The 15,654-nt window shown below is 60.1% G+C and overlaps 1 protein-coding gene across 1 annotated transcript in view; it reads left to right on the forward strand.

The window, feature by feature from the left end:
• The window catches only part of D2HGDH (D-2-hydroxyglutarate dehydrogenase), a 22,911-nt gene extending 7,939 nt beyond the window's left edge, over positions 1–14,972 (forward strand). The window contains exons 4-9 of the mRNA XM_002923146.4: positions 678–871; positions 1,380–1,548; positions 3,424–3,567; positions 6,283–6,425; positions 8,936–9,101; positions 13,831–14,972. Of these exons, the coding sequence (XP_002923192.2) occupies positions 678–871; positions 1,380–1,548; positions 3,424–3,567; positions 6,283–6,425; positions 8,936–9,101; positions 13,831–14,090 (1,076 nt within the window). The 3' untranslated portion in view covers positions 14,091–14,972. The remainder of the gene's footprint in view (positions 1–677; positions 872–1,379; positions 1,549–3,423; positions 3,568–6,282; positions 6,426–8,935; positions 9,102–13,830) is intronic.
• Positions 14,973–15,654: the final 682 nt, after the last annotated feature.

Raw genomic sequence — 15,654 nt, forward strand, 5'->3', positions numbered from 1 at the left:
GGGGGGGGGACCGGGGCGGGGGAGGAGAGGCCCCGCTCTGTCTGCCCTGGGGGTGCTCTCCAGTTGGTCATTCAGGTGGCTTGTGCTGCGGGACTGAGTGAAGGGGGTGGGCTGTTGCTGCAGCCCCCCCGACTCTGACATTTTCTGACCAGAATGGCCCTTTCTGCCCTTGGGAGTGGGGTGCAAGGATGGGGTACAAGACAGTATCGAGGCACTTCCCGCTCAGCAGCCCCAGCAACATGGGGCTTTGTCTCTCCAGCAGGGTGTTTGGGGCAGTCATTCTCTGTGCTGGGGGCTCCTGGGCACCTTAGCTCCGTGCCAGCAGTGCCACGAAGCGAACATGTGTTCAGGTCGTCACACGTGCCCTGCTGGTGGGATCGCCCCCAGGCGAGGGGCCACTGCTTTCTAGTGATGCTCTCTTCCCTTCCCTCCACAAGACTGTGTGTGTGGAGTCAGACTTTCTTCTTTAGTTTTGCCCCATCAGTTTCTCTTCTGTTTTCATGGTAAATCATGAAGGTCACTTCTGGGGGATGGGTTGGGGGACATGCTCCTTTTCCTTGGTCCGGGTTCTGAGGGGGACACCTGTCCCGGGCGGCTGACCCCCACAGAGACACCACGGTGGGTCTCCTGGGTCCTCCCGAGCTGAGAGCCCCCGCGGCTGCGCTTTCGCTCGGCAGGGACCCTGGTGTGCCAGGCGGGCTGCATCCTGGAGGAGCTTAGCCGGTACGTGGAGGAGAGGGGCTTCATCATGCCGCTGGACCTGGGGGCGAAGGGCAGCTGCCACATCGGGGGAAACGTGGCAACCAACGCAGGCGGCCTGCGGTTTCTGCGCTATGGCTCCCTTCACGGGACTGTCCTGGGCCTGGAAGTGGTGAGTGGGGGCGCCAGCCCGCCTTCCTCTGTGTCCCCTGTGCCCGTGTCCGAGGGGCCCGGCTCCCCCAGCCTCTTCCCAGGGCCAAGTGTGCTCAGCGTGTGAGGTCTCCGCAGGGGCCCCCACTCGGCTTGGCTCTGTGGGGTCTCTGCCCCCTCGGGCACTCCCTCTGGGCCTCAGGGACGGCTGGGGTGGTGCAGGGTGAGGTCGGGACACCTTGTGGATGAGGAGTCTACAGGGTGCGGCCAGCGCAGCGTGATTCTCTGCCATGGCCTCTGCCCAGCCTCCCCACCGCCCTGCTTTGGGCCCTGAGCTCCCTGGTGGGGGGAGCATGAGTCCTTTCGGCCCGATTGGGCGCATTCAGGCCTGGGGTCACCCCAGGGCCTCCGACTGGGGTGGGAGTCCTGCCAGCTCTGCTTTCTGAGGGCCCCTCGGGCGTGGGGGCAGGAGGGGAGGGGCATCCGCGAGGGCCCATGTATAGGGCCTTGTCTCTCTCCTCCTTGGCTAGGTACTGGCCGACGGCACCGTCCTGAACTGCCTGAGCTCCCTGCGGAAGGACAACACAGGCTATGACCTGAAGCAGCTCTTTATCGGGTCGGAGGGCACGCTGGGGGTCATTACGGCTGTGTCCATCCAGTGTCCGCCCAAGCCCAGGGCGGTCAATGTGGCTTTCCTCGGTAGGCAGTCCATCCGGGTGCCCCACGTGGCGCCCTGTCCCCCCAGCTGCCCTGCCCTTGACACTAGGGAGGCCGTTCCTGTCTCTCCTGGCTTCTCTGTTTCCGGAGGCGTGGTGCCCCTGGAGCGAGGCCTGCAATGGACCTCTCCCGTCTCCCATCTGGGGGCAGGACACACTGTTCTGTGGCGGAACTGGCGGCTCAGCTCTGCCACCCCGTGTCATTCGTTGGCTCTGAGGGAAATGGTGTCAGTTCTGGTGTGTTCATTCCTGAATCGGTCACAGCCGTAGGAACACACTGCCCGCCCTGTCCCCCTACTGTCCCTGTCGACGCCCCGTGCATCCTGTGACATTCTGGCATGCGGAGCCCCCTTGACCCCACAGGGCTCCCTGGCTGCCCCTTGGGTGCTCTGCTTCCAGCAGACTGTGAACATGGGCTTGCGTCTCTTCCTGTGGCTCCGTCTCCTGCCTTGTCCCCACTCGGAGCCTGGCCTCCTCTGCTAGTTGAGAAGCCACGGAGATGTCCAGTGTCCTCGCGGTCACCACGGGCGGCTTACCTCCCCAGGCCGTCTGTTCGGTGCATTCTGCGGTGTTTGTACCTGCAGCAGGATGCGGGATCTTATGGTCTCTTTAACCTCCCGGCTGTAATTACTGTTTTCTCATGAATGTGCCGTTTCCTCTGCTCGACGTGCCTTTCTGCGTTGGGACCGTGCTCCCTGCAGGCGTGGCCTCGGTCTCACCGCTGGCCCGTCCCAGACGCCTTCACTGCCTCCCTCGTGAAGACACTGCCGCTCGTTCACAAGTGAGGCTGCTGAAGGTCACCCGCGTCCCGCGCTTGCGCGGTGGGTCCTGGGGAGGCCCGCTGCCCCCCGTGGCCGCCCTCCGTGGCCGCCCTCCGTGGCTCTGGTGCTTTGTTCTTTGGTCACTTTAGAGATTCTCTCTTTGTTTTTGGTCGTCTGTGGTTTGGGTTGTCGCCTATGAGAGCACAGCTAACCGCGGATCTTTTGAGCCTACGAAACCTGAGGCTGGGTGTCCCGTCAGCTCGAGGCGTCTGTGCCGTCTTCCTCTCCCTTTGGGACTGTGATTGGACCCACGACACAACTTTGCAGTCTGTCCTCTTGATCTCTCTCCCACGGTTTCCACCCTTGTACACCCGTGTCACGTTCTGGGTAGTTTCCCATCTCTTTTCCATTTACTGGTGTTCCCGTAAACTTTGGGCCCCATGCGGCCGAGCCCCCGACGACCAGCCCCGCCTTGCGGCCGTGGGACCGCCACGTGTTCCTCGGGTGTGCACAGTAGGCATCTGCCTCTTGCCTTGCGCTCTGTGAACACACTCCCCTGACACCCACAGGGCCTGTCAGTGCGTCCCATCTCACCAAGAAAGACCCCATGCGTCCCACCCCCTCCCCAGCGCAGGGTCGGTGTCCTGGGCCCTTCCCGTCTGCCCCCGGCCGCTGGACGGCCAGCTCCCCGGGCCTGGGGTGCCTCAGAACCTCTCCTTGTTCCCTAAGTTGAATGAATTACCCAGGGCTGCTGGAAACCCGAGTGCTCACTGTGCTGAGAGAAATGCAGCGAAGCCGTTTCCAGCGCAACCCCGTTTCTGGCCGTGTGTGTGCGCCACAGCCCCTCTGGTTCCCGCCACCTTCCTGAGCGCTGTGGGTTCTCAGATGGGCATTTCCTTCTTGATGTCACTACCCGTGATGTGCGCGGTGCCGGGCAGTGCGTGTTCCCTGTGACGGAGCTCTGCTGCTCCACGGGCCGCCCTGCTTGCCAGCACCCCCACCCGCTGGGGCCGATTGCCTCAGCTGCTTTACGGGGCACCTGGGTGGGTCTGGCTGGGGCTCTGGTGCCTGTGCCTGAGGTCCTGTTGCCTTTGCAGGTTGTCCGGGCTTTGCTGAGGTTTTGCAGACCTTCAGCACCTGCAAGGGGCTGCTGGGGGAGATCCTGTCCGCGTACGAGTTCATGGATGCCGAGTGCATGTGGCTGGTCACGCGCCACCTGCGCCTCGCCAGCCCAGTGCAAGGTACTGACCCCCAGCGGGTGGGCGGCACCCGCCTCTGCCTTCATGCCCTGGGTCGTAGGGGATGCTCACAGGCCGTCAGTCCTGGCCACAAAGTGGGAAGCGGCAAGGAGTTGTGGAATCCCCGCTGCTCCAGCGTCGCCGTAACGGCCGGGTGTGCGATTCTCCTACGCTCGTCGTAAACGTGCCCCCAGAGCTGCTTCCATCGATGCCGCCAGTTGGGCCAGAGCTCCAGGGTCTTTGAGAAACCACAACGCACTGGTCAGAAATGCTCCTCTTCAGCTAAGAGGAGCCGCCAGCCCGCGGAGGCTCGCGGTGCGTTCTCTCCGACGTAGCGGGTAGAACTCAGATTCAGCGTTTCAGAAAGCGATTTGGCATCATGCACCCAGAGGAGAGAAGCATTCCGCTGTGGATCTTGGTGTTTTCACCTCTGAGATCCTCCTGGAATGGTGGTGGTTTCGCGGGGCGGCTCGGCCGGTTTCTGGTGCGGGCCGACCGCGCCCTTCTTGCCGTGTGCTCACGTGGCCTTCGTGTGTCGGGGGCGGTCCCTGGTGCTCTCCCTCTCCTTGAGGGCACCAGTCCTGTGGGATCAGGGCCCCACCCTTATGACCTATGTGACCTTAATTATCTCCCTATGAGCCCTGCTCTAAATACAGTCACGTTGGGGTGGGTTAGGGCTTCACTGTGGGAATTTGGGGGGAACACAACTTAGTCCCTAGCAGTCATAAATGTAGGAAGATCTTTATGTTCTAAATTTTTGAGGTGGTGTTACTTTTAGTACGATAAAATAGTCTAAAATAGTCTAAATGTCCAGTAGTAAAGAAGACGTGATACAGCCACTGGAAAGATGGGGGGTCCCTGGGTGGATGGAGGGTCCCCGAGTGGACAGAGCATCCCTGGGCGGACGGAGGGTCCCTGGGTGGACAGTGTCCCTGGGTAAACAGAGCATCCCTGGGCAGACAGACGGTCCCTGGGTGGATGGAGTGTCTCTGGGTGGACAGAGCATCCCTGGGCGGACGAGGGTCCCTGGGTGGATGGAGTGTCTCTGGGTGGACAGAGCCATCCCTGGGCAGACAGAGGGTCCCTGGGTGGATGGAGTGTCTCTGGGTGGACAGAGCATCCCTGGGCGGACAGAGGGTCCCTGGGTGGATGGAGTGTCTCTGGGTGGACAGAGCATCCCTGGGCGGACGAGGGTCCCTGGGTGGATGGAGTGTCTCTGGGTGGACAGAGCATCCCTGGGCGGACGAGGGTCCCTGGGTGGATGGAGTGTCTCTGGGGACAGAGCATCCCTGGGCGGACGAGGGTCCCTGGGTGGATGGAGTGTCTCTGGGTGGACAGAGCATCCCTGGGCGGACGAGGGTCCCTGGGTGGACAGTGTCCCTGGGCGGATGGAGGGTCCCCAGGCGGATCACTCTGTGGCCCTTGGGCATGTGTGTGAGAAGGCTGCTGCTCATACCATGTTTAGGGGAAAGGACAGGCCACCCTGCTGTCCTGGGCAGGTTTCAGTGTGCAGATCTCCTTGACTGTGGAAGACGGGAAAGAGCGCTGTCGAAACACGCTCGCTTATTGGGCAGGCTGGGAAGTTCGTTTTTTTCATTTTTACTTATCTTTGTTTTCCAAATGCCCTTTTATAAGCATGTTTTGCTTTTGTAATTGGAAAAGGAGCCAATAGAAATTAAAACACCCGCAGTGTTTTCCAGGACATATGATAAATTGAAGAGCAGAGTTTACATTTCAGCATGGAAAAATGCCAATATCTGGGAAACACTTGTCTTTCTAGTAGGACGGGCTTGTAGTGTTTTTCTGGAAGTCACTTTTTATGTAATGCTACAGGAAGAACTGTGCATTTGGTGAGTTTTCGTGTATTGATTTCAGTAAGTTGAAAATACATTCACAGTAGCCTTGGAAAAGAGACAAGCTTAAAATTTTTCTATAGTTCCTAATGCATTTTTTAAAAAACTTTAAAAAAGAGATATCTTGGGTAAAATCATGCCTTTTTTGCACGTAGTGCTAAGCATTGTGGGCATCAGAAGCCATCACGGGCACGGCGGTCTCTTCTTTGGCCCGTGGCCTCCCCACCACCACGGTTTGTGAGGGGGCCTCCTTGCCCACACCCCCGTGCAGGTGCCCATGGCGTTGCCCAAGTCTGTTGGTGTGTTTCTGCAGAGTGTGGTTTCTCTTCCAGGGAAAGACCTATTTTTATTTATTTTATTTTATTATTTTTCAAGATTATTTTTTTAGTAATCTCTACACCCGGTGTGGGGGTTGAAGTCACAGCCCTGAGGTCAAGTCACACACTCCTCCAACTGAGCCAGCCTGCGCCCCAGGAAGGACCTATTTTTATTTTCAGATTTGTCTTTATTTGAGAAAGAGCGAGTGAGCGCATGGGAGAGCAGGGGCAGGAGTCAAAGGATAGGAATAAGCAGACTCCCCACTGAGCATGGAGCCTGACCCAGGACTTGATCCCACAGCCCTGAGACACGACCTGAGCTGAAATCAGGAGTCGAGCATTCAACCGACTGGGCCAGCCAGGCACCCCATGAAAGACCTATTTTTAAGCCACTGGAGATAAAGCCCAGACAGAGTCTTCCTGCTCTGTGGGCTGCCTGGGTTCTGTTGGCCACACAAGGGCTGTCAGAGACGCTCAGCCAGGCTGACCCAGACCCATCCTAGCTCTGTCCGACTGCCTCTATTCGTCCTGCTTTCTCTGCCTTCCAGAAAGTCCCTTCTATGTCCTAATCGAGACCTCAGGCTCCAGAGCGGGGCACGATGCCGAGAAGCTGAGTGACTTCCTGGACCAGGTGCTGAGCTCCGGCCTGGTGACGGATGGGACCGTGGCCACAGACCAGATGAAACTCAAGGTGCGTGTTTGCTGCTGGGGCCTCCTTGCTTCCCTCGTGCTCAGCTGGTCCAGGATGTCTGCATGCTGCCGCCTGTCCAGCTCGGAGCGCGTGGTGTCTGGACGTGAGCAGGTGTCCTGCCTCTTGGGAAACGTGCTTCTAGGTCCTTGTCGTTATCAGTGGTGTTTTATATGTTATCTTATTTTATCTTATTTTATTTTATTCTTTTCTTTTTAATTCACTTTTCTAAAAAGATTTATTTATTTGAGAGAGTGTGTGAGCGTGAGTCGGAGGGAAGGGTAGAGGGAGAGAGAGAATGTCAAACAGACACCCCGCTGAGTGTGAGCCTGACATGGGGCTCGATCTCACAACCCTGAGATCATGACCTGAGCCGAAATCAAGAGCTGGACACTTAACTGACTGAGCCACCCAGTGGGAGCCACCGTCACCATCGCGGGGGGGCCCGGGGGGTGGGAGCTGCCATCCCCTATCTGTGCTCCGTGGTCCCTGGGGCTATGGTGTGCAGTGTAGCCGGCAGGGGCAGGGTCAAGGGTGGACGCGGGGCTGTATGTGAATCGGGGTGCCCCTGGGCGTGAGTGGGGAGCCGGTGCCAGGCTGGCTTTTACGGTGGACTTGTTGGGTTTCTTGGTCTACCTTATTATTAAACCTCCTTCGTGGTTCTTTCGCGTGTTTGGTAAATATCAAGTGTAAGGAGTTCCATTTGTTGAAGTGTGTCCGACCCCACCTCCAGACGAAGGGCCTCACGCTGCAATCTCATCCTGTTGGGGACTGAGGACCTGACTGTCCCCTGCCCCGCCCCCCGCTCCACTGTCCCCACTGGGTGACCTCACCGCTGGAGGGAGGACTGGGCAGGGGTGTCCCGTGCGTCTCCTGCAGTGTCGCGCGGTCTGTGCCAGCCGGAGGGACGTGGGTAAGTCCTTCACTTCCGGGACGGGCTTGGTGCCATTCTCTGCTGCCAGGACCCATAACCGTGTCTCCACGTCTGTCTCTGTTTCTTCCTAAATACGCTGCGTGTCAGCAGTGGGAGTGAGAGCAGCCCTCGGCCTCGGGGCCGTGAGGACAGAGGCCCCCTGCTGCGTGCCGGCCCGTGCCTGGGCAGCAGCCCCGTCCCCGGCAGAAGGAAAGCCGGCGCTCACGCTTGTGCTGAGAGTGGGCAGGCCGCTCTCCAGGCTCGTCAGCCACAACGAGTCCCGTGAGTCGGCTGCCTGCAGTGGGGTGGCGTGGGGCTGCCACGTGTGCCCACGTGGGTCCCTGCCCGGTCTGGACTGCTGCCTCCACAGCAGCGTTCTCAAACGGCCCCGGAGCACCAGAGCAGCTGGGCTGGCTTCCCTCCTAGATGGGCGTTGCCCTGGTGGGCAGGATGTGGCATGGGGCGGGGGGACATCCCCGAGGTGGCCTTTGAGCAAAGTTGGAGGGAAGCAGGAACAGGTCTCAAGGATATCTTTGCAGGAGCACAAGGGCCCCAAGACGCTTGTGCCTGTCCTGTTCCAGAACATTCTGGAGATGTGGGATGAGCAGAGAGCGTGGGTGGCAGGCAAGGGGAGAGCAGGTCTGTGGCCGTGGTAGGATGTGGCAGATAGGAATGGCCCCACAGTGCTCCAGCTCGGGGTCCAGCTCGGGGTCGGCCAGCTGTGCGGGGTCATTGCTGGCCTGGTTGTGTGAGGAAGGTGGTGGGCGGGAGCTGCTGAAGGTTGGGTGCAGAGAGTCGGGGAGTGGGCACAGAGTGACCTCGCAGTGACCCCGAAAGTGGATGAGAGACCTGGGGACCAGACACTGGCTGAGGCCGTGGTGGTTACGGGCTGTTGCTCTTCTTTCGGGGGCGGTCCTGGCACTGTGGTCATGGGGAAAGCAGGACGAACAGTCCTTTCCGCGTAGACATTTGGCCGTAAGGGTTCCTGAATTAGGGGACATGTGGAGGGCGGGACGGGCCAGCCCCACAGCAGAGTGGTGGCGCATTGGGCACCGTTTCCTCTGCTCCGTGACCAGGACTGCGAGTGTCCACTGTGACCAGTCAGGCAGCCAAGCCAGTAAGCCACGGACGGCTCTGTCTGGAAGGGCAGTGATGCGGTGCTCCCCCCACTCCCCAGACCCCCTCAGCCTCACCCCCACCTCTCGTTCCTGCACCAGCTGCCAGCTCCCCCGTGCCCCCGCAGCCCGCGCGTGTCTCGGGCAGTCCAGGGCCCAGCGGCCCGTCCCCTCTGTCTGCAGTATTTTCCCTGCCTGAGCCCTGACCAGCCTCTCCCAACTGTGCCACCTGGAGTGTCCTCCGTCCTCCTGGAGAGGGGCCCTCGGTGTGTCCTGGGGCGAGCCATGGCCGCATTCTGGGGCCTTGTCCAGTACGGACTCTCGGATCAGAGACCCATGCTTGTCACAACACAACGTTGCTATCACCTGGAAAGTTCCCCGGTGACCTTCCTGCTCACCCCAGGCCACCAGCGTTCTAACCGCCGTCAGCACAGACAGCCTTTGCGGTGCCCCCTTTGACTTGGTCTGTTTTCTGTCTGTCCTAGGCGCTGTGGGCCCTGAGGGAGAGGATCTCGGAGGCGCTGAGCCGGGACGGCTACGTGTACAAATACGACCTCTCCCTGCCCACCGAGAGGCTCTATGACCTTGTGCCCGACCTGCGTGCCCGCCTTGGCTCGCGGGCCAAGCACGTGGTGGGCTATGGCCATTTGGGTGAGCTGTTGTGGGGTCGGGCGGTGATGGGGGGGTCCTCATCGTCTTCACGGTTCTTCGGGTGTTTTGGAAACAGTCTGTGTTTGGCCGGCTGCCCCGGTGCACCTTGCTCAGCCTGGCCTGTGGTAACCCTGACAGGCTCCCTCCTGCTCCCCCTCGCCAGGTGCAAGCATTTGAAAACTAGTTTCAGATCATTCTTTTTTTGCAGAAAAATCAAGCTTTATGTTTTAAGTGATTAATTCTTTGGAAGAGAACGTTTCTCCCTCTCAGTTCTTGGCAGCCCTTGGAACGGGCATCTGAAAGCCGTGTGTACAGGGGGGCGCCGGACCCCATGCCCGTAGCCTCCGCCAGCCTGTCTGTATGAGGGGGTTCAGGTGCTCCCTCCTGCAGATGGGGGAAGATCTGGAGAAATGGGGTGAGGGGCTTGGCACAGGCATACCCTGTTCTGGCATCTCTGAACACTTGTCGTCACGACAGTTCTCACGGGTGGTTTTCCCGTGAGCAGGCTCTGCGAGCGGCGCGTCCGGGATGCTTGGTGTGTGACAGTGACCCCCAGGGTGGGGGGGACGTGGGAGGTTGTCCGGCATCGAGGACGGTGAGGACGGTCCGTGGCTTGGGGCACCCGCTGTCTGCACCCCAAATAGTGCTGTCCACGCGGATTAGACTCTCCCCCGTGAAGAACGATGTTTGAAATTTGGAGAAGGGGGTAGGAGAGTGTGTGACTGAGATGGGGAGATTTCTTCAGGACGACACGGGAGGCAGAACCCTGGGAGGAGGGTGCCAACTTGTACTATGTTAAAGTAAAAACTGTCAGACAATCTGAACGGGACGTTGGCGGGCAGAGATGCGGGGCTCCCGAGCCCAGCGTTGGGGAGGAAGCCTGGTGTGGCTTCTGGGGGGCCCACCTGAGCAGGGGTGGAGGATGGGTATCTTCACCCAGGGCCGTGGGTGTGGAGCTGGAGACCGCGGGCCGGTCTTCCTCCTCGGGGGGCACTGAGTGCAGCGTCCCCCTGGCCAGGGTGGAGCCAGGGCCCCTACTCTGCGCGTCGAGAGCTGCTTTGGCATCTGGTGGTGTGACCCGGGCCAGTTTCCCTGTGGTCAGCGGGGCCGTTCCTGCCAGGCCGCCTTCTGCAGGGGGGCTGTGGTCCTGGGGTTGCCCAGGTCGGCCATGTCCTCTGCGTCTTGTTCAGTCTGCGTGCCTGTGTTCTGTGCAGGGTTTTCCCGGCCTTGTCCTGGGCTGTACTGTCCTGTAAGTCCCTTCCTTCCCTGTGTCCGTGCTGGACGCCGGCTTCACCCCACAGCTGCGTGGCGGCGGTCTCTCCCTTGGGCACCGAGGGGTCTGACTGGTTAGCCTTGCTGCCTCCTTGGCCGTCTGGGGGGAGCTGTGGTGAAGATTTGGGGCCGACGGGTTTGTGTGTTGGGCGGCAGGGGGCTGACCACAGGCCAGTTTCTTCCGTAGCTGCGGGCTGTCCGAGCTGCCTGGGTTGGTTTCTGTCATTGTCTTTTCTGGGAGCTCGTCCACTTCTTGTAAAATCTCGCACGCATTGGCACGGAGTTAGTTGTCCCTCGTGCTCTCGTTCCTGCATCACGTCGGCATTTGTGGGGCGGCCCCTTTCGGTCCCGACTGGGTCTGTTCCTCTTGTCTTTCTTCGTTGCGTCTGTGGCGTGCTCGTGGATCCTACATTCCCTCCCAGGAACGGGCGCTCGGCTCCGCTGCTCTTTGCTTTCTTTCTCGTTTTGTGTTATCACCGCTGTCCTCACTGTTCGTGTCTTCTCCACGGTCAGCTGCGTCCTGCAGCGCCTCTAACCTCGGGAGTGTTCAGGGCTTCCAGCCTCTCTGCTCTGTCGCGGGCGTTAGATTCCCCCCAGTACCAGTCTCACCGACCCCACCGTGGCTCTTGTTAAATAGTGTCCCTGTGTGCCACCTCGTCAGAGCCCGCCTGAGCTGCGAGGGGCCCTGTGAGGCCAGCACGGCCATATGGTCACTCTGGCCCAGGTGTCCTCACGTCTGTGCACTCAGCCGGAGGGCGTGCGGGGGAGCCGGCGTCTGGCACTTTGCGCCGCCCGCTGGGCTTCTGGGCTCCTGGCCCCCAGGCTGCCGGCTGTCCTTGCCGTCTGCTGCCTTTTGGTTTCTGTGCTGTCTGCCACCCTGACCTTAGCCCCGGGCTCCGGGGAGGGGACGGGGCGGAGGGTGAGGCCAGCCTGCCTCGGCTGCCGAGAGCCCCCGCCATGGGCGCTGCCGCCGGCGTCCCTGCTGCGACCCCACATGTTCTGACACACACTTATCCCACCGTTTCTGACTCCCACTCTCGTCTCTCTGACCCATCAGGCAGAAACGTGAATTTCCAAACTTACAGGAGTTTCTAGCTGTTTTTAAAACTGCTGGTTTGTTTCTTGCATCGTTGCCGGAGAGCCGAGTCTTGGTCCCACCTGCGTGTTCCACTCGGTCGGTTTTCCTAGCGATTCACGAGTCCTTGCAGAGAACGTGCTGTGTGTGGTCTGGGGCGCCAGCGTGCGCACAGACCCCCCGGCTCTGCACTCGCCGTCTGAGCGGTGCGTCCCGCGGGCCCTGGCTACTGAGCGGCGGTCAGAAGGCCGCACGGCGGCGACCTGCTGCTCCCTTCTCCCGTGGCTCGGTCGGCCTTGAGGACGGCAGGTCACACCAGTCCTTTCGTTTCGGACTCTCTCAGCGTGACAGACTCTTCTGACCACTGGACTTGCTCTGGCCTTGGATCCGGTCACACCGGTTTCCTTGTGTTTAGTGTTTTCCTGAGATGTGGCTTTCCTATCCGTTACTTTCAACCGTTTTTCGTTCTCACGGCTTGGACGTGTCTTTCGTAGCCGGCATGCAGGTGGGGTTTGTCATGCGGTTGGTCATCCGTTGTCCCTATTTTTTATTTACTTAAAAATATATTTTATTTAGTTATTTGAGAGAGAGAGCGTGTGCATGAGCTGGGGGAGGGGCAGAGGGAGAAGCAGACTCCCTGCTGAGCAGGGAGTTTGACGCGGGACTGGATGCGGGACAGGACGTGGGACCGATCCGGGAACCTGGGGGCATGATCTGAGCGGAAGGCGGAGGCTCACCGGCTGAGCCCCCCCGGCACCCCTCCTGGAGCGTATTTTGTTCTCTCTCCCGCCCCCCGTAGCGGAGCCGGTGTTACTGTTCTACGTGGCCAGTGTTGGCCGAGGCAGCCACGCCTGCTGTCCGTCTCTGTTCTGGTGTTGCGGCCTCTGCCCGAGTCTCAGCCTCGTTGCCTGTGGAGGGACAGGAGGTGACGGAGCCTCACAGACTTCGTTCGCCCAGCACCATGTTATTTCTCTTGCTCGGTTTCTCCCGTGGATTGAACACGTCCGCGGTGGCAATTCCTCCTGTGTGCGGGGTGAGGGCGACCTGCCATCTGCCGACTGGCGCTGTTGCTGTCGGCAGCGATCTGGCTTTTCTTCTCCTCCTTTGTCTTTGGGGTTCTCTCCTGTCGCCGGTATGTCTGGGTGAGTGTTTGCGTGTCTGCCTGGGCGCGGTTGGGCTGCGGTGGTGGAGACGTCTCTGCCCTTCTGTCCCCAGGTGTCTCTGCCCATCCCCCCACCAATCTTCCTGGAGCCACAGCCCAGCTGCTCCCTGTCTGCCATCCCTGCTGCTGGGCTCTGACTCCGCGCTGCGTTCAGATCACGTGTTTGATTTCTCTTCCACGTCATTCATCTCTTGCTGTGAGTAACGCGCATCAAAACCTGTTTGTTGACTTTGACCTTTCGGTGATTGGTAGTTTCCTTTTCTAGGATGTTGGTTGAGATACTTAAGAAACTCGCTTAATCAGTGTCTTATCTTCTTTATCTGTTATTTCTGTAAACTATGAAACATCTGTGTTCTGTTTCTGGAAATTACAGGATCTGAAGCCTTTTGAGTCAGGTTTGCTGGCTCCTGGTCGTGGTCGCCGCTTCTCTGGTGTGGTGGAGTTTTTGGTGTGGGCTCATGTATCTCAGGGCTTTGTCTGTGGGGATGACTTGAGGCCTGGTCGGAGGTGGTTTGTTTGTGCAGGGGGTGTGAGTGGGAGCATGGACCGGGGTCCCCCGGCTGGAACCTCTCCCATCTTCACATTCTCAGCTCGGGGTCTGTGGGACCGCCGAGGCAGCAGGAATTCTGGCTGTGCCAGTCTGGCCGATGGTGTGCAGGTCCCTCCGTGGGGGTTTGGAGCCTCTGCCCTCAGGGTAGCAGTGGGACCACCCTGGTGGAAGAGGGTTCCCTCTTGTGTTCCCTACATCTGACAGACCTGGAGGAAGGTGGTTCAGGAGAAGCTCGAGGTCACCAGGTCAGAGGCCCCAGGCCTGCCCCCTGTGTTGCCCTGGGGTTGGCTCTGTTTGTTCCAGCCTCTAGGAGCCCCTCCTGCTGGCTAAGGAGGCTCTCTGCCCCTCAGGGCATGTGAAGCTGTCTTCAGAGGCTGCCTTGGGCACTGCTGGGAGGTGTGGGTCTGGTGAGAGCCTTGGGTGTGGTCTGAGCCCAGGGCTCTCACTGGCTGGGTGGATGGTCAGTCACTGTGAGCTGGGAGCCCTCAGAGGGGGCCATGCAGGTAGAGGAGGACTTAGAGTGGTCACCAACAGGCCTCTTCTGTCACTGCGGGCCAGTGACCAGTGGTACGAGGCACGGAACCAGCCGTGAGGGCAGGGCAGGACTGGGGGCTGTCAGGGAGGGGGTCTCAGCCTGCCCAGCCTGACCCAGGGGTCCCTGTCCCTGCAGGGGATGGTAACCTGCACCTCAATGTGACGTCAGAGGCTTTCAGCCCGTCGCTGCTGGATGCCCTGGAACCCTATGTGTATGAGTGGACAGCCGGGCAGCGGGGCAGCGTCAGCGCCGAGCACGGCCTGGGCTTCAAGAAGAGGGGCGTCCTCGGCTACAGCAAGCCGCCTGAGGCCCTGAGGCTCATGCAACAGCTCAAGGCCCTCCTGGACCCCAAGGGCATCCTGAACCCCTACAAGACGCTGCCTGCCCAGGCCTGACAGGGAGACGCAGGAGGAGCCTTGGTCCGACCCTGTTTTTGCCTGCGGCGGTGGGCCTGCAGGGTTGGCGTGAACTCGGCGGGACTCCGCCCGGTGGAGCAGCACCGGGTGGGGTGGTCCAGCCACCAGTTGGAGGGGCCAGAGCCAGCCCCCGGGCAGGATTCTTCCTGGCTGCTCTGCCAGTCCTGTTGGGCCAGCAGAGCGGAGAGCTGCCGGTGCCACCCGGTCTGCTCTCTCAGCCTGTGCGCAGGCACCGTCCACCGCTCTGCAGACTGGGAGAGGGCCTCCTGCTGCACGTCCCGGGTGGTCCTGGTGGGCAAGCAGTTCTGTCCACTCTGGGGACCAGGCAGGCCACATTCCGCTCTGCTTGTGGGCTGCAGCTGTGGGAGGGGGCGTGGGTGGTCCTGTCACTGTGTCCCCCGTGCCGTGCACGTCCCCGGCAGAGGTGATGAGCTCCGTGGGACAGTGTGGAGTCCGTCTCGGAGCTCTGACCAGCAGCCTCGGTCACCGGCGGCTTTGTGGATGACCGGCGCCGCATTTCAGCGAGAGCGACAGGGATGGTCTCCACCCTGGAAGGCATCGTTCCCCCATTTTCTGGAAGCGCCATCCGTCGGGGAGACAGTTGTCAGAGGTTGGTCGCTAATGGCTCAGCCTGGCGGTTTGTTGTGATGCGTCCGCGGAGCTGCGTCTGCTTCTGTATCCAACACCGCGAGCCCAGGGTGAGAAGCCCCGACGGACACGAGTGCGTGTTGACCGCGGGCGGGCTCGGAGCACACGCTGCACCCTAACCCGCTCCTGAGGCTGTGCAGAAGGTCTGCACGTTGGACACGTTTTCTCTTTCTGGCTTTCACGAACTTCCAGTAAAATGGGAATTAATCACAACACTGTCCTTGCTTCTGTTACTAGAAAAATCTTGTGAAGCCTGTGGTGAGGGGCCTGCGTGTGCCTTGTTCCCCCATATTGAGGGCCAACACCGTGACTCCAGGCCTGACCCCTTCCCCTGTCCCCACCGCCTGCCGAGTGACTGAAAACCCCATGGGCTTGGCGTCCCGTGGGTTTCTTAGAGCTGTGGGAGGTGGTTCGTGTTGGTGTCGTGCGGTGGGGGCGTTGAGGCTGCAAGGTGACTGTCAGCGAGAGTCGGATGACTCAGCGAGTTTACTGTGCAGAATGAAAACAATGCATGAAGTATTGAAAGGCTTAAGATTTTAGGTGTTTTCTGCTAGAGTGGGGATGGGGCTTTAAGAAGGTGGCCCAGTGACTGGGGCTCATAGGGAGCAGGTGGCAGGAGGAACCTCCATTTCCCTAGAGGATGAATGGGTCCCCCAAATGTCATGTGAAGTGGCCCACTCCTGGGGCTCACCCTGCAGAATCTACCTGCACACACACACGTGTGCACACAGTATACGCAGTCGTACATAGATGTAGCACACACATACCGCACACGTATGGCACACACGTGTGTACACGCAGTACATGCAGTCCGTGCACACATGTACCCCACACGTATGGCACACACCGTGTGTACACGCAGTACATGCAGTCCGTGCACACATGTACCCCACAC

This window comes from Ailuropoda melanoleuca, chromosome 2 (assembly GCF_002007445.2).
Source record: "Ailuropoda melanoleuca isolate Jingjing chromosome 2, ASM200744v2, whole genome shotgun sequence".
In the NCBI taxonomy this organism is placed as follows: domain Eukaryota; kingdom Metazoa; phylum Chordata; class Mammalia; order Carnivora; family Ursidae; genus Ailuropoda; species Ailuropoda melanoleuca.